General features: G+C 38.3%; 1 protein-coding gene across 8 annotated transcripts in view; it reads left to right on the forward strand.

Annotated features, from left to right (window-relative positions):
* NPAS3 (neuronal PAS domain protein 3) overlaps window positions 1–15,186 on the forward strand; it is a 621,722-nt gene extending 606,536 nt beyond the window's left edge. For all 8 annotated transcript variants that reach the window (XM_027670455.1, XM_027670463.1, XM_027670480.1 and 5 more), the window contains 3 exons: window positions 4,757–4,904; window positions 8,035–8,150; window positions 10,915–15,186. In XM_027670455.1, coding sequence (XP_027526256.1) covers window positions 4,757–4,904; window positions 8,035–8,150; window positions 10,915–12,224 — 1,574 coding nt within the window. In that variant the 3' untranslated portion in view covers window positions 12,225–15,186. The remainder of the gene's footprint in view (window positions 1–4,756; window positions 4,905–8,034; window positions 8,151–10,914) is intronic.
* Window positions 15,187–18,470: the final 3,284 nt, after the last annotated feature.

Genomic DNA, 18,470 nt, shown 5'->3' on the forward strand with positions numbered 1-18,470 from the left:
ATCAAAGACTCACTTGATCCTTGGAGCTGTTATAAATGGAAAACTGTCTCTGTTACAAGCAAATAAGGCACTTAATGCACTCTTTCTGGCTGTGATGCTATTTTCCTGAGGGTTTTGAAAATGACCTTCCTGTAAGCATCAAGGACTGTAACTTTTCAGATAAAGAAACTTGTTCTTGTTTTAAGTCTATGCCAGGTTCATTCCCCTATAGCCCACAGTTTTCAAAAGCAGAAGAAAAAGTAATCCAGAATTAAAAAAATAAAAATCCCTCTGTTTCCAGAACGAAGTTACCCTGTCAGCTTGCCTTGGGCCTTAGGTGGAGAAGTGGAGATTAAAGAGTCAGTATTCCTTTTCATGTTTCATCTGCCAGTTTTGTGAATGTAGAAAGAGTACTTGTGGCTGCAGCTAAGTATCCAACTGTGGTATTAAGTATGGCATTTTCATCCACATGCAGTAAATTAAAAATATTCTTATAAGTTTATCAGGAAAGAAATTCAGTATCAATACCATCCAGTCATTGATAAAGGTATTTCAAGGAGAAGAGTGAATAGCACAGCAGATGTAACCTCAATATTTTCACCAATTATAAAGAGCCTCTTTGTGAAGCTGTGTGAATATGTAAGATGATCTCATCATTTCCTATTTACTCAATACTTACCTGAATACGCAATATAGTGTAGCTTTTAAATGCATATGCACACGAGTAAAATGTCCTTTTGTAAGAGACTTCGCTAAAAGACTGCTTTTGATACACAATTTCTTCATCTCCTCTTCAAACTGAATTAAGCTACTTCCTTCTTTTAAAACACAACTCACTATTTAGAAGCTTTGGCTTTGATTTCTCAGAACAGCCTTACAGGAAGAAACTATGTTCTTTTTCTTTTTGTAACCATATTTCTGAAGACAAAGTTGTACTGATTTATTTTGATTTTTTAACAGAAATAGGTTCCTGCAAAGAACACTGACTGTTTCTTCTTTTCCCCCCTCCTTCATTCCACTGCTACAAGATTATTGCTGTGTGCATAGCTACCAAGGAAAACTGAAATCCCTCTGTTGGGAACTGTGTATATACTTTGAGAAATAAGTGAGATTTTTTTTTTAGTTCTTAGTATGACATACTGTGTACTTCTTGCATGCTGAACTCAAATTGAGTAACTAGGTAACACTTCAGCAAATTTTAGTCAAGTTTAGCATCCACCATTTTAGGGAATATGTCTGTGCAGTTAACGTAAAGGTCATCAGTTTTAAAACACTAACACCCAGTTAGTCCCTTTGATTAACGAGTTTAGATAGGTAGATAGATAGATAGATTGGTAGGTAGGTAGAGAGAGAGAGAGAGAGAGAGAGAGAGACACACACACACACACACATACATATATAAAATTATATAACCCAGTCCTGCATAACCCCATGTAAATTCAATCACATGACCCATCCCAACAAGGTGGTCATAAGTCTCACATTTCCCAGCACTGCATTGTCTGCCAGACTGGGTTCTACATGTATAATACAAATAGGAATATAAAATTATTTGCATTGCTCAGTGAAGGATTTGTCTGAATATATTCAGGATGTGGTCTACAAGGCACTACGTTTTCAGAAATTTATGCCAAACTGAAATGTGTGGTCTGTTGCTAGTTACAAAACATAACTTCACAAACAAAGCTTAGGGTAGCCTAATTATTTTTTTCATTTCTTCTCAAAATCAGTAACTTTATTAATGGATTATCTGTATCTGCAAACTGAAGATCCTCAAAATGAAGCTGGGCTTTACTCAGTAACACCACTAAGTTATCAATAAACCAGATAGATTTCCCTCCCTGATTTGTCCTTCTCATTGCCTTTTTTCTCAAAATTCTCATCCAAATTCTAAGTTGCAGTTTGGCCATGCCAGCAGGTAAAAAATACTGTAAATTAGAAAACATTTACAGTTTTTTTCATTTTTTTCTTTTGTCACATTGAGAAATTTCTTCCCAAGGTATACTATGAGCTTTCAGAACTGACTTGGGGGTGCCTTGTACACTCTCAAAGGACATAAGAACCAGATTTAGCAGCACAGCACAGCTGGCCTGCCAGAGAATCTCTTTACAGAGAGAATTTTTATATTAAATCATGGGACCTCCTTCAGAGCTTGGTCCACAAACATCTTATATGAAATGTGTTTTAGACAGATGCAGGAAGGAAAATCCTGTGTATCTGGTAATATATCTGAGCTGGCCAAAGAGAGAATGGGAATTATTTGGATGTATAGTAATTTGGGAGCCCAGATTCTAAGTGTAGATGGTTTGTATATAGCTCTGATGCACTGAATTCTCAGTCTTGAAAAAGCAAACACCTTCTCTTTTCCATAGTTCTGAAATGAGTGCTCTTTTCAGGTCATGACAGCCTTTTCCAGTGGTGCAACAACCAATATAGAAGGTATCGAAGGTTGAAGGACTTGTCTAGGATGACTGAAAGAGCTGGAGATTCTGAGTCCTTATAGCTATCACTATGCAGAACTGCAGTGTGCTCTTCGGTCACTGGCTAGTGACTCGCCTGGTACCTTGACTTTCAAATGTGTAGGTGGGCAGTTGTCCTTTGGCATTCGTATAGCATGTTAAACTCCCCAGATAAAAACTGTTCCAACAAAGACAACTGTATATTTAGTAGATACAAGTACAGATAGATTTTACTAGTTTCTGCACACAACTCAGGGTGGCCGGGATTCCAGAAAACAGAAAATATCACTCCACATTTGTGTGTGTATCAGTTTTACACTCAGCTGTAAGCAGAGTATTTTGAATGTCCTATTTTATTGAAATGGAAATGTCTACCATAATCAAAATTTACAGCAATACTTCCCTTATTCTTCATAACTGATAAAGTTGGACTAATTTATGTGAGATTGTTTTCTAAAGTGGTTTGACAGAAATGCTGGGTAGGCAGTTGTTCTTTTTTATCTTTATTCTGCTGTATAATGAGGTCTTGAAGCCAATGAATTATCACAGTAGAATATTTAAAGTTTGGAATATGAAAGTAAAAATTTAGCAAAAGATGGATATCTGCTAGAAACAAACCTAGTTCACTACAGGTTGCTGAAAAACAACACGATCCAGATTACAAATATTTGCTTATATTAGAGCTGAACCTAACATTCACTTTACATTGCACTATTTACTTGCATTTTTTTATTTAGTAGTTGAAAAATTGCAGTGGGGATTGGAGGATTCCTCCAAGGTAAGAAAACATCACCGTTGGTATGGCTGCCTTTGTTTTTGGCTGCCTATATTTTTCTGTAGATATCTGCTGTACATGGATTTAGATATAGATACATTCATATGTATAATTAGGGGTATAGACATTTGGTTAACTTGAAAGCTCCAAAGTGTCATTTGTCACATTTATGGTAGGAACTTTAACTGCCTTAAATACTTATTCTTTTCCAAAGTGACTTTTTTCTTTTCCCTCTACAGAAAAAAAAAAAGAATAAAAAAAAAAGAAAATGTACTTCATGAAACTATTGTATATGAAGCACTTATTAGCCGTAATTAAATGGACAATATGAATTTACTACGTCTTTAGGACTCTGGCTTGTTCTGGTTTAGAGCAAGATGATTAATGCAAATACATATTACTTGAGATAACCATTTAGCAGCTAATTTAGCCAAATTTATTACAGCAGTTAGAGGTTTTTCATTTTAGCAGACGGAGACAAGGACATGACAAAAGCAGAAGGTGTATATGAATGCACACTGCCCTCTAGTGCACAAAGCTTTGTGAGAGTACTGAGAAGTGCAGGGGAGAGAAAGGGCTCCAATAACAATAGTACTTAGATTTTATGTAGTTTAGGATTTTTATAAAACCCTACTGCCCCCTTCCACTGAAAGATTTGCATTTCATCCCCTTCCCCTGACACTGAAAAATCAGATACAAATCAAATCTGTTTCAACTTGGCAATATTTTGGCTGAAGTATTACTTTAAACATCTGTATTTTTAAGCCTTCTTGCTGGGAGCATTTAATAGCACCGTTTCACATTACTGATTGCTTTTATTTCTTTCTCTGTTTCTTAGCATATTTCAAACATTGGAGAGAGCTGTCACTCTTTGGCTCTAACCAAGCCATTCTGTGCCTCCCTTAGGCCTCTTTCTTAGTCTGTTGGTGGATTTACTTTGCTCTGGTAGAAAGTAAATTCTCCAAAGACTTTTCCCCCACTGACCAGTGGAGATTTGGTTCATCTGAGAACTGTAAATTCTGTTTGACAAGATCAAAGAAACAGATGTATAAGTTCAGTGGTTGATATCGCCTGCAATAAGGAGAAATGATCAAAGCAGCAGGGGTAGAGTATCTTCCCAAACCTTTCAAATATCCAGAATCTCAAAGAGGTCTACCTAGGAGCTATGAATAAATCACATATAAATTTGCCTCTTTCTTTTCCTTTTCTTTTTTTACAGTTTGACATTGAGTGCATTGGAAATGTCCACACAGCAATAAGTATTTTGTGAACCATAGAGATTTGTAGGGTTTTTTACTTTTCTTCTTCCACTAGAGTTTCCCAAAGCAGGTAAAATTATACTTTAAAAACTTGTGCAAATATATAGCTAGTTATCTTGAACTTCAGATCCTGTTTGTCATCTCGCTGGCATTAAACCTAAAGGAAGCCAAGTATCTTCTGCTTATACTTGTGGTATTTTGTAAAATGAAGCTCATTTTACCACTCAGTTCTACCCTACCATGCACTATATCTTGCTTATGGTTTGTTTGTATTTTCTTGCCAGTGCTGAATAAGGGTCAATGTGTAACAAAGTATTACCGCTGGATGCAGAAGAACGGAGGTTATATCTGGATACAGTCTAGTGCAACCATAGCTGTCAATGCCAAGAACTCAAGTGAGAAGAATATCATCTGGGTCAATTACCTTCTTAGGTAGGTCTTCTAGTCACTTCTCTCGCTTGAACTGCTGTCCCTATGACTTACCTCTGTTGAAGAAAGTTTTAGGGAGAAAACAACAGCCTATTAGAGAAAGGTAAGAACTTTTCATGTAGTTCACCTCAAAAGCAGTGGTATTTCATTAGAGTTATGGAGGCATCTGTCATATCTCAGTACACTGGAATATTCTTGAATTATGCTGCCTTAGTTTTGAAATAAACGTTCCACCATTTTATTGTGTGCCTCACTGCCCTGAAATCTACTCAAAGATAAAAGTTATCTGCACCAAGTTTCAGGTGTTATGTTAAAAAATCTGGTGTGAAGTGTTTGGCACTGGTTTATTTGAATATTAAAAATGCGTGGAAACAAACTTCTGGTATGCTAAAAAAAGGTCTCTCTAAAAGGCGTTTGGCAGTTCACTCTAGAGAGAGGAACTTTCTCAAGAGAAAAAGCCTTGAACTACTGTGTTGTTCCTGTAACCATCAGATAATATTCACACTAAAAAATGCAAAATAGGATTTAAAAATAAAAGTAGCATTTAAAACTATTTTAAACTATTAGAACTATTTTAAACAGAAATAGTGGAAATGTCTTGAATGAAAGGCCTTTTCCTGAGAAATTCTGTTTTACCAAAGTATTTTAAAAGGACTAGTTTCTGAGCTCAAGGGAAAACAAACTGTAACTGAAGGACAGTGAATTATAAACTTGACCTTTCTCATCTGAAAGTACCTTTCAACACATTCTGTTTTGTGAAAATGTTCAATAAGATTGGGAGATTTTCTGTTTCATTCCAGAGCAGAAAAAAACAAACAAATAAAATTTGAAACCTTGAGATCATCATGAAATGCAATTGTCATTTTCTGGCCTGTTCTCCTTTTAAGTTGCTTGTCATGGTTTGTTACATTCCCTTTGATGCCACAAGAGTTCAAAGTGATGTCTAGGGGTTAGACTGTGACTTATTATGCCAAGTCCAGCAGGCACTGAAGAGACTGTGCCTGCCTAAACTTGCATGTTGAAATGCTTTTGATTCCCCTTTTGGGGAAGAGATGGAAGCAACCCCTGGCAGGAGAGCATTGAAGGAGTACTGTGGGAAGCCTTCCACAGCAGTGGAGTTTTCACTGGGGTTTGTGTTTCTGGCCTGACACAATTTAGCACAGACTTTTCTGAGTATATCCTTATCCTGCTACTTTTTTGTCTCTTTTTTGCAAGTGTGAGGCAGAATGCAACATTTCAAGGGTCAGCTTAAGGCTCACAATTCTGAACTGGAAGTACAGCTTCTCTGCCCCAATCCTTAACAGGGCTTCAAAATGTCCAGAAGTGATGTCGTATTTCCAGCTTTAAGCTGTAAAAGTGATCCATAAGAGTTATGAACAGTTGCCTTTGTCCCCTTTGCCACTTTCCAGACAATAGGTGAACTTAGTCCACAAACATCCCACAAAATAATTTTCTCTACAAGCAGACTATACCTAACAAAAAAAGATAGCAGTCTTCCCCAGATCTTCTCCCAGAACCTGATTTTTCTGCTGTTTTCCATTACCAGTCTGTTAGAGAAAGATTAACATCTTCAGTGAATTTGTATTTTTAATTTAGATTTCTCCTTGTACTGGATTCCACAAAAGATCCAAATGTCCAAATAATATTTTAATGACAGATCAAGGCATAATTAGGTCTACTCTTAGCAGGAGTACTGGTCTGTATACATTTCCATGCATTAGAAAGTATGATTCAGCTGTCTCTAAAAGGATAGACTAATTATAGTGACAGGGAGGATTAATGCTGTTCTTGTCTTAACAACTTGTTATTCACAGTGTGAAAGCCCTCAAACATCTTTTGCTTGGAGGGGGCAAATTTGGGGACTGCCCTGGGGCAACAGAATGAAGTCACTTTGTCAGGAGAAAACCATAAAGATGATAATCATAAGATGTCATTTCAATGTGAACTGTGTGAACTCTGAATTTTCACAGTATACTCCGATAGGCTGAATATGGACACACTCTCACTGTGATAGTGTGTCAGGCGCACCCAGCGCTGTCTCATATTGTTCTATGCAGGACTGTGGATTTTCTGCTTTATCACCAGACTGGAATTTGAACTGCATGGAAATGCTCACCTATTCAAAAATTATTGAAGACTTTGTTACTTTTAATATTCCTATGACACTTATGCCTAGCTGTGTCTGTTCCCCTGCCTTTGCATGGATTTAGGAAAGGAACACATTTTAAAATGCACAAACCAAGAAAAAGTACAGGGTTGGAGGATTATTTTTTTCTGTTTCTCTGGTAATGTAGCTTTTTTAGATTGCAGTCATGTTCACTGCTAACAAGTCACAGGTGAGCACCACATGAGCAGATGAAGATATGATTATAATGGGTGTGTTGACAGTTCTTTATCCCTAGCATACGCATCTTAACATGCACATGTGCATCTGTCATATAGTTAGAGTGGTTGCTTTTGGTTTCTTGACAATGCGGATGCAGTGTGCAGTGTTTAAAAAAATATTAAACCTTTTTTATCTAATTTTTAGCCAGATTCTTTGGAGCAGTGGTCACTTTCTTTAGCCCTAACTGAGCACCTTCTTAATAACTTTATGTGTGGTCTGCTTTATTAAAGTGTGGAAAACTGGAATGTTGAGGAAAGTAGGTATTGAAAGGGCTCTGGCAAGGTTGATAGAGAATACTGTTACAGAGTACAGTCTAATAGACATTACAGTGGGAGAGAAACAGACTGGAAAAGTTAAAACACCCTCTCTGTCCTACCAGGCACAGTAATGGGATAAAAATCGAGATATTTTGTTGTTGGATGATTACACAGTGTAACTTTACTGCTAGATATCACACAAGCCACAATGTCCCACTTCAGGAAGAATGCCTTGATAGCTCTAAAACTTCACTAGAATCAAACGAGGATTAGTACCTGGTCAATATAAGTATTTGACAGCAGTATTAAAATAAACCTTCATAAAATTCCTGCTGCGAAGCTCTGAGGAGCCAAAAATATATGTTTCTGTGTCTACTGCGCTATTCTTCCTATTTATGTTCTTTTTTCCTGAACTTTGATATGAAAAGAGGGAAAAATCATGAAACTACAAATCATCCATTTGTGTTTATGTTTGCTGTCTCCTCTTCAGTAACCCAGAGTACAAGGACACTCCAATGGATATTGCACAACTTCCTCATCTGCCAGAGAAAACCTCAGAATCCTCAGAGACCTCTGACTCTGAATCAGACTCAAAGGACAACTCAGGTAATATACATGGTGTGCCTTTACATCTATGAAAGGTTCATATCATGAGAGCCACGTGGTTGGCTTTCTGGTTCCTTTTACTTCTCAAGTATTGTTGCACTATAACAAAAAAAATCATGTAAAATTAAATTGAAAAGCACTAGAAAAATCTTTTAATGACCTTACCATTTTCACAGTATCTTCAGTTGCTCAGATTTTTTTTTTTACTCTCTCCATGCACTCTTGCCTACATAGTACCAAAATAAATCTTTGATTTCCCAGCTGTGCTTATGAACAGGTGTTGTGCCTTGTGTGGAGGACTTGGGATTGTGACTGTTGAATATGATTCTAGTTCTTCTCTTTCCAAAGTAACCAGATATTCTGCAGGGAAGTCTCTACTGTCAATATTTATGACCCTTTCTCCTGTATACATACATTCCTGAAGAGTCTCGCTAGGGGGCAGTGAAGATTGAAAAATTTGAGGGTTTTCTTCGGTTAATAGAGTATATTTAATTATAAGGTGTGGGTTCCAGCACTCATTTCTAAGCTCTTTAAGTCTGGGACTTCAGCTGTTTTTAAAAGCTGAGTGTACTCGTCAAACCCAATGTGTGAATGAGTCCTATAGATGGTCCAGTGAACAGATGGTTCACACATTCCATTTGTTTTAATAGTGGTTACCTAGACACAGGTACAGATCATCTGGCCTTCAAAGGAGCATGGTATCCTGTGGCCCAAGAAGTAAAGATGTTATTCTGCTGTAGTCTGCAAGATGGATAGATAGATAGATAGATAGATAGATAGATAGATAGATAGATAGATGATTTTTTTTCTCTCGTGTCTGTGATAACAACCAAAAAAAGTCTGGAGAAAATGCGTCGGGCTGATCTATATCAAGCAAAAGCAAGAAGCTCAGGCATTATTGTTATATGATATGGCTGCTCTCTTTCATCTTTTGCTTTTATTTGTTCTCCTTTGACAGATTGGTTTGATGGTTTAAGTCAACACGCAGGCTTGTTGACCACCATCACTGGGAATCTCTTCACCCATTCCTAGTGCTTCCTTTACACTGTCTTGTTCTTAAATAGCCACATGACATGTATGTGCAGAACAGTTTGCATTTCCCATGTGCACTGGAAGTTTCCCCAAGTGAGAAGGTTAGAAGTACATGTGTATTCATGACTTCTAACGTTGATGCAGAGCAAGAGAGTGTTCCTAAGGTGCACAGATGTCTGCATCTCAGAAGGAGATGTCTGGGAGTCTTGGAAGACAGAAGAGACGGGGGCTTCTTTGTTGCAAAGGAAATAAATAGAAATGCCAAAGGACCTGAAATTGGAACACCTTGGATGAAACCAACAAGTTCAGTTCAAGCTCTGATAAAATCCCAGGCAAATATTGTGCAGCTTTAGACCGTCTTACCCTAAGTCCATTCTTCACCAGCTAGAAACCATGGCCTTAAAAGAAAGCATATTCAAAAAAAAGGAAGAAAAAATTGTAGGAGAAATTCATTGCTAGGTGGAACAAAAAGCTGGATGAGACTTAGGGGTTTATGGCTGCTACTTTGCTTCTGGGGCTTTTATTTTTCAAAAGGAACAGGCTCTGTGCTGTTGCTGACACAAGAAAAAGTCCCACTTAATGACTTGTGAAGTGCATTGCCCTGAATGCTCAGGCAGCTTTCCTGTCAAACCCACCTTCTCCAGCACTTCTGGGAAATAGTTTGGTATTGACGTGGCTCCAGGAGTAACCAGTCTTTAGAGGGAAATTGGCCTTTCTCCTGTTCCCCTAAAACAAGCGTATTGAAAAGGGTAGTACTTGGCTCTGATGAGTGAAAAACATCTTTTATTAGCCAACAAAAGATTTCTGGCTGGTCTGTAAAAGACGAGGTCTCCTGAAGCCTGTAGTGACCCTTTTGAACATAGTATGATAATGGAGCGTATTCAGTCTCAAAGCTGCTTTGGCTCTCCTAGTCCAGTGAGCTAGAGTGTTTATCTCACCAGTATTAGAATTATAATTAAATGAATTCAGGCAAGAAGAGTGACAGCTTCTCAGTGCTGTAGCTGGGATATTTTGAATGGTCCTTAGATGATTTGGATCAATCAAGAATTTAATTCACTGGATGAATTTTTTTCTGTATTTTTTTATTTGTTGCCCTTCAGGAGAATATGAGAAGACAGTCTAGCAACAAAACAAAATTGTTTTAACTGCTTTATTCATTTGAATTTATACACATATGACCTTCTCCTCTTACATGGGAGGAAATCAGCAGTAATTCCACTGAAGCCAGAGACATTATGCCACTTCAAAAGTGGCAATGGTCAGAGGAAAATGAGATGAGAGAACTAGAATCTTCATTAGTAAATAGTGCTATACCTGGATGCCTGCCCACTGTAGGAGAACATTAATGTGAAAGAACAACCACCAGAACATAATGATGATAATGGGATTGTTCACTGACACCTCTCTGGATGGCACGGCTACAATAGTGTTGTGCTCACAGTTGTCAAAATGATTCTTGTCCTGCGAGCAGATTAAAAGGCCGCCCTCAATCAAGGTGCAGCCATATAGCATAGGCTTTTAGTACATGAACAGTCCTGAGCCAGAGACATTCATGGTGATCAAAACTCTCCCAACACAATTTTGCAAAAATTGTGGCTCTACAGAACAGAACACCGTTTGCCAAAAAAAGTTTAAAAGAAATCAAATCTCATTGGTAGGTAGAAATCTGCATTTGGATTATAATATTATGTTCCTGTTGCTAATGGTTTGTTTCACTTTCATTTTGCTCCAGAGGACAATGAGAACTCAAAGTCAGATGAGAAAGGAAACCAGTCAGAAAACAGTGAAGACCCTGAATCCGACAGGAAAAAGTCAGGAAATCAGTCAGATAACGAAATGAACTGTAATGATGATGGGAACAGCTCCAGCAACCAGGACAGCAGGGACAGTGATGACAGCTTTGAAAACTCTGACTTCGAGAATCAAAAGGCTCCTGAGGACAGTTTTGGCACTCTTGGCTCTATGCAGATCAAGGTGGAGCGCTATGTTGAGAGTGAGTCAGACTTGCGGTTGCAGAACTGTGAATCACTGACCTCCGATAGTGCCAAGGACTCAGACAGTGCAGGTGAAGTAAATGCCCAGTCTTCCAGCAAACATCAGAAGAGGAAGAAAAGGAGAAAAAAGCAGAAGGGAGGCAGCATGACCCGGAGAAGGCTGTCAAGCACCTCAAGTCCAAATGGACTTGACTCAGCTTTGGTGGAACAGCCCCAGCTGCTCTCGTCACCAAACAGTGCCTCAGTGCTCAAAATTAAAACAGAAATCTCAGAACCTATAAATTTTGATAATGATAGCAGTATTTGGAATTACCCACCCAACAGGGAAATCTCAAGGAATGAATCACCCTACAGTATGACCAAGCCCCCCAGCTCCGAGCACTTCCCTTCCCCCCAAGCCAGCAGTAGTTTACATGTCTCCATTCCAGACTCCGTTCTCACCCCACCAGGGACTGAAAATACTGCCAGCCGTAAAACTCAGTTCAGCACCTCATCCAACTCAGCCTTGGCTCCTGTGTCCTCTGACCCTTTGTCACCCCCACTTTCAGCATCTCCAAGAGACAAACACCCAGGAGGTCCCACAACTTCCAACTCTTTGTTGTACACTGGGGATCTGGAAGCCCTTCAGAGGTTACAAGCAGGCAATGTGGTGCTTCCTTTGGTTCACAGGGTAACGGGAACCCTTGCTGCGACCAGCACTGCTGCTCAGAGGGTCTACACCACTGGCACTATTCGGTATGCTCCAGCTGAAGTTACTTTAGCCATGCAGGGCAACCTCCTCCCCAACACCCATGCTGTTAACTTTGTTGATGTTAACAGCCCCAGCTTTGGGCTAGATCCTAAAACACCCATGGAAATGCTCTACCACCACGTTCACCGACTCAATATGTCGGGACCATTTGGAAGTGCTGTGAGCGGGGCCAGTCTGACCCAAATGCCTGCAGGGAATGTGTTCACAACTGCCGAAGGACTTTTTTCCACTCTTCCATTTCCTGTGTATAGCAATGGCATTCACACTACACAGACTCTGGAACGGAAGGAGGATTGAAATATGACCACATACTGTGTTCAGTGTTATACTCTGAGGCATAGACTATGTTTTAATTTAGACCTTTAATTCTAGCACTTTGAATTTGAGCAGGTCAGCTTATTATCTCAATATGATGGTCCCCATTTCATTCCCTTTCTCTTTAACTTGACTTATTCTTTAATGTAAAGATATTTTTTTATTTTTGCCTTCAGAGAGTTGAAGTACCAGTTGCCTGCCATTTTGTCTTCTTCTAAGATGTGTGTTTTTTCCTTTGCATCTTTATTAAGATGCCTTTAATATGTGTATGCCTCTGCCATAGAATACTCAGTGTTGTGGTAAAGAGATTTTAAAGTGACAACCATTGGTTTTACTTCAAAATGATCTTGATATGATCAAGATTAAAAGAAACAAGCATAAAAATTGTGCCCTGTTTGACTAAGTCAAATGAAAAGGGGGTTTTGTTCCTAATTCCTTTAAAATAGGGGATAGTATTTTAGAATTTTATGCAGAGTTTAATTCTCTTTTTATGGTTAAGATTTTCTTACTTGCACATAAAATAATTTGGGTTCTTAAAAAGTTAATTTCTGGCCTGTGACTAGAATGTTAAAAAGTTGGACTAAATGTTAATTACTGAAACTTTAACTTAATTTCTAAAACCATGGTGCTATCATTTATTAATCTGTAATGTCTTCATACAATATGCAGCTTGTGGGCTGGGTTTTTTGGAAAGAATGTGTTCCATACTGGTTTATAGTGGGGTGCTGCAGTCTCCTTGGTTAGTTAAGACAAAAGCCCTCATTAACATTTGCTGCAGGACTTAAAATTTTTTACCTCCAAACTAACAAGCATAGCCTCACATCAAATTTAAATGGGTCAGGAAGCCTTTTTCAAAAAGTGCTTAAAAACAAAAAAAACAATTTAATTGACGCGAGGAGCAGTTTCTTAGGTGCATATTGTTTTGCTTTATTTTTTTCTCAGTGTAACTGAGGCTAATTTTGCAACATCAAATAACACTTCAGAGTAAAAAAAAAACAGTACTATTTAACATGTTTTGTTTTGTTTTTCATTTAATATTATAGAGGGAAGGTTGTAAATTTCTTTTTTTTCCTTTGATTTGGGTATTTTTTGTTAATATTTTCCTTATTTCTAGTATTGAAACCAATATGTTTTAAAACTGAAGAATGGGTTAATAAGCTTGAAATAGATAACTACAACTGAAAACTGCACACTAAGTAAAAGAAAAGAAATCTCCTATTTTGTCTTTGTTGCCAGAAATCACAGTGTAGTGTCAAACACTCCAAATGACTGTCAAATATAAATTCTTCTTCCACTCCATCTTTGGCAGCTGTTTGTTAAGGCATCTAATAACAGATGTGAGAACTGTAATGTGTACAATGTGTAAGTGTCCTTGGCTGTCAGTCCCATTGCAGTTTCAATGTGTGTTACTATATGCAGTATATACTAAGCTAATGTAGTTGTTTTGTCCTTTGTCTTCTCTGTGCTTTATCTCTAGTCCGGAGTGGTAAAGTCCCATTCCTGCAGTCCTAGTGAACCAGTGATTCTTGGGGGTTAGTGGTTTTTGTGTGGTGGCCTTCCTCTGTAATGTCACCTTATGCTGCTTCCACTGTCTGTATACATTTTAATTTCTGCTGTTGCTTTGCTGTTGTGTATTCTCAAACCTCTCTCTCCCCTTCCTCTCTCCCCACCTCCTCCACACGTTTTCCCTCTCTCTTTCTCTCGCTCTCTCGTTTTCTCTTCTTCACTCTCAGAGATAAAAGACTCTTAACTAGCTCAAGGTTAATGGAGCCATTATTCCCACAGAGGAATTCTGGGTATGACTTACTCTTCCAGTGTACCCCACAATGCACTACAGAGTAATGCTCAGATATATTAAGCAAATTGACGCCATATAGCCTCAGTTGTTAACATTCCCAGAGTCCTTGTGCTCGAACTGTAAGCGGAGGGTGCATTTCTTTGGTTTTCTCCTAGGTAGGCTGGTGGAGCAATACGTAGAACAATTACCAGTGAGATATGAAATTCTTTCAAAGGTCGACTGGCATTGTTTAAAAAGGAAACTGAGCTTAGAATTGTCATATATATTCGCTTATGTGTGCAAAGCTAATGTATTAACTCAGCTGTCCTTTTTGACCACTTACTGCATTGTGTCAATTTCTGTGGTAGCTTTGAATTTGAGAAGTAGGTCCAAGCCACAGAGGAGTGATAGTGAAAAAGGAATTGGATGCCAGAAATTTAATTAATGAGCTTTTAAAGGTTCCATAGGAAGGATTTAAGTAGGTTTTAAAAAGGCAAGAAAGCTGATTGGGAAATTCAAAGTTTAATTTTGGAAGCTCTGCTCTAGCTATGGAACAATCAAAGGAGTGCACCTATCAGCTATGAAGAACAGCTAGACAGCTGTTGTTGTTTTGGGTTTTTTTTTATAAATGTTACTGTGTTGTGTCAAAATGATTTCTGGTGATTTGAACTAACAGATAATCACAGCTGCTGTCTAAATCCATAGTGTTTAAAATTACAAAATGAAAAAAAAACTTCATTACCTGTGAAGACTGTGTCTGTGTTTTTAACTATTTCTTGTACAAATATATGAAATCTTTTATGAGGAGACTGGTGCCAAGTAGCTGAATAATGGGGAAAGGGATTCTGTTCGTATAAATCTTAGCAGTGTTACCAACTCTACAATATAAAAAAAATTAAAATGTTAAAAAGTGACAGCTATGGTACATTTATTTTGTGTTAAGCTAACCGAATCTAACTTCTTGAGTGCCTGGCTTATTTGAAACATTTTTTTCATTGATCATTGATAATGCTGCAAATCAGAAATGTACATACTTCATTTACAACAGGGTTCTTTTTATACTTTTGTAGATTCTCATACATGTCATACATGGTTGTCTTTATGTAACTTAATTTTTTTTCATCCCGCAGGTGCCATTTTCATAATAAACTTCTCTTGGATTTGTTACTATCTGGCATCATTTCTTTTACATATAACCATCCTGACTAATGAATGCTGGTAGTATTTGTTTGAGCAGGTATTTTTTAATTGTTTTGTAAAAAAAAAAAACTAAAATACAAGAAAAAATAACCAAAAATCAAAGAAGATAAAGCTAGATTTTTATTAACACTTGCGAAATGAAGAAAAGAAGCTGTCAAGATGTAGGTTAAGAATGCTAATCCAAATACTACAACAAACTTGCCACCATTCTAAATTCTCAGCTACCCCAACTCATTGTCATATTGAGCATTTTTATGCACATTATCAAAGCTGAATAATGGACCTGCAACATTAACCACTATAGAAAGTGTGCATTTTTTCTTGATTAATGCACACTGGAAGAGGTCAGCTTTGTACATTAATCATTTAAAATGCACTTTATATTTTCATTTTTATACTCTATGATGTTACAGTGAAACTCTAAAGTCACATTATGTCCTACTTAGGCTGCTGATTCTTTTAAATGTGTACTTTCTTTCCCCAGAGTGGCAACTTGTAAGTTGTTGGTGTCGTGTGGCTAGACATTCTGCCTTACTAACTGAGAACAGAAACATTTACCAGTGCAGAACTGATAAGGCAAAAAGCCTTGACCCCACAAATGAAGGGGGAAAAAAAAAAGTCAAAACCAGTTTTGATGACACAGATAGCCACATAGAGTGGCTAAAAAGGGAATGACCTGCATAAATTCTGAAAAAAAAAGGCCTGAGGCAAGTGGTTTTAGTCTCTGCAGTGAAAAGCAGGGAGAAGCTATGGTACAGGAGATGCCACCCCAGGTACCCATCGCTCTGTGCCGACTCTGGTGGTGGCTGCTGCATGCATAGAGGAGGGACTGGGTGGTGGGAGACAAGGGGAGTGGGAGCCTTCTCACCCATGGCTTACGTGGTCTTTACATTTCTCCTTCATTCATGGCCTTTCTTTACAGTGCCTCCCCAACCTGTGACAAAGATTTTGTTATTGCTGAGTATGCAGTCTCTAAGAACAAAAATTTGAGGCAATCAAGACAGTGCTGCCTGTAGCCAAAATCCCTAAGCATCTCTGAGTGCCTAAATCTTTTCTCCTCTGTACATCCACTTAATAATTAACACTACTAGGCTAATCATTCTGGGTCAGACTCTGGTTGCTTTATTAATGCTGAGTAAAACTGTCTATTCACAGTTTTCAGTACATCTCTTTTCAGTGGAAGATACACTCAGCTGAAACAAGAGCATATAAATCTGGCTGGCTGGGCTGATTAAATAAAAAAAAAATGGAGAGAAATGTATGCACAGTTATAGCTCAGTGAGCCAGTCCAGTCCCTTAATAGCCTGAAGTCTGGCTCTTTGAACTTCCAAGCAGTTCAGGATTCCTACTTCCCAGGCTCCAAGCATTGAGTTTGCTACGTCTCCAACTTCCAGGGGGTAGAAAGGAGCAGAGGTTAGCGATGCTGCTTTCAGCTCTGCTTGCATGTTCCAGTTGGCAATGCATCTTGTTTATGAGGTAGCTAAGGGTACAGATGCCAACCGAGAAGAAAACTGAATTTAAATGGAGATTGGAAGAATGACCAGAATAAAGATTAATGGAAGAATAACATGCCTGTTCCAAATAGTGTTAACCAATATTAACTAAAGCCACTAATTCCAAGAAAGGGCTTGAGAGAGGCATTTCTGAGCTGTTATAAAGGCTTTTTAAATCTTAACCATACTGCCTATACATTACATCAGAGCATGGAGTTGATGGTCAAAAGGAATAGACTGCTCTATGACTTGCAGTTTAATGAGGAACTTTGTGCAATAAAGAAAATTATGGAAAGCCATTTTGTGGTAGGTTTTTGTAGTGATGTTACTGCACTGGTTAATCTCTGAGAATGGATATTGTAAATTATTATCTGCAGCAGCTTTATTAAACAAAAACAACTGCTTGAAAGGGTTGAGCCCTTTGAAAAGGGTTCTTGGGGGTAGGCTTAGCTGCTATCTTTGTAATATTTGACGAAAAACTGTTTTCCATGCAGGAAGTTGGGGAAACTTTGTCAAGTCATTTCATCAAAGAACATTTCCTAAAACAACTGATGTCAGTACCTGCCATCTCTAGAAAGTTTGTTCCTGAACTGCTTGTTTTGCAAGGTGATATATGCAGGTATTTAAAAGCTACTCAAGGGGTTCCAAGGGGAAAAAGGCTCTTTCAGAGCCTCATGACTCTGAAAGGTTATAGTGAAAGAAAAACATTTCAGGAGTACTTAGGTAAGTACTCTGACAGCTTGCACTGGTGTTCTTGCAAGGTGGTCATGTCACTGGAGTAACTTTGATGCCCCTGACAGCACATTTATTGTTATGATTCTAGGAACTGCATTAGTTTAAATGTGTCAATGCTTTCAGAGTTATTTGCATAGTATTTTCCCTTCTTACCATTGTAATTTCTTTATTTTCATTTTAGGGCTGGGGGCGGAGGGTGGAAAGACTTGATGTACGTTGTCAACTAAATTAATGAACTGACATCTATCCAGTGAGTTTACCGAAGAACCTACAGAAATGTGAACAAATGGGATATCACCAGAGCCACAGATGCTCAGGTAAGATCTAACCATTTATAAAACATGCACATGCATGCATACAGATGCTCAGATCTACTACCTCTGAAAACCAGTTGAGCTTTCAAACTGGCAGGGTGGTACCTATGTATGTGTGCATAATAAAGGTCCTTTCTTCCCCTCTTTCACCTATTCCTTCATCTTTTCATAAGTGAGTGCTGGAAGATGTTTTCATAAAATATATCAAATCACATCCACACTTTTTCAGCAAATTGCAGAATCATAGAGTAGTTTGGATTGGAGGGAACCTTAAATGTCATCTAATTCCAACCCTCCTGCCATAGGCAGGGATGCCACACACTAGATCAAGTTGCTCAGGGGCCCAGCCAACTTGGCCTTGAACACTTCAAGGGACAGGGCATCCATAACTTCTTTGAGCAACCTATTCCAGTGCTTCACCACCCTCTGAGCAAAGAATTTCTTCCTCACATCTAATCTAAACCTACTCTCTTTCAGTTTAAAACCATTGCCCCTTGTCCTGTCATTATCTGCCCATGTAAAAAGTCCCTCTCCCTCCTTTTTAAAAGCCCCCTTATTGTACTGAAAGACTGATAAAATTTGTTCCTAAAGCCTTCTCTTTTCCATGTTGAACAACCCTAACTCTCTCAGCCTGTCTTCATAGGAAAGGTGCTCTAGCCCTCCACTCTGGAGAGAGTGGAAGAACAGCTTTTATTCCCATAATCACTGT

Source organism: Neopelma chrysocephalum, unplaced genomic scaffold (genome assembly GCF_003984885.1).
Source record: "Neopelma chrysocephalum unplaced genomic scaffold, ASM398488v2 Primary Assembly neopelma1_24, whole genome shotgun sequence".
In the NCBI taxonomy this organism is placed as follows: domain Eukaryota; kingdom Metazoa; phylum Chordata; class Aves; order Passeriformes; family Pipridae; genus Neopelma; species Neopelma chrysocephalum.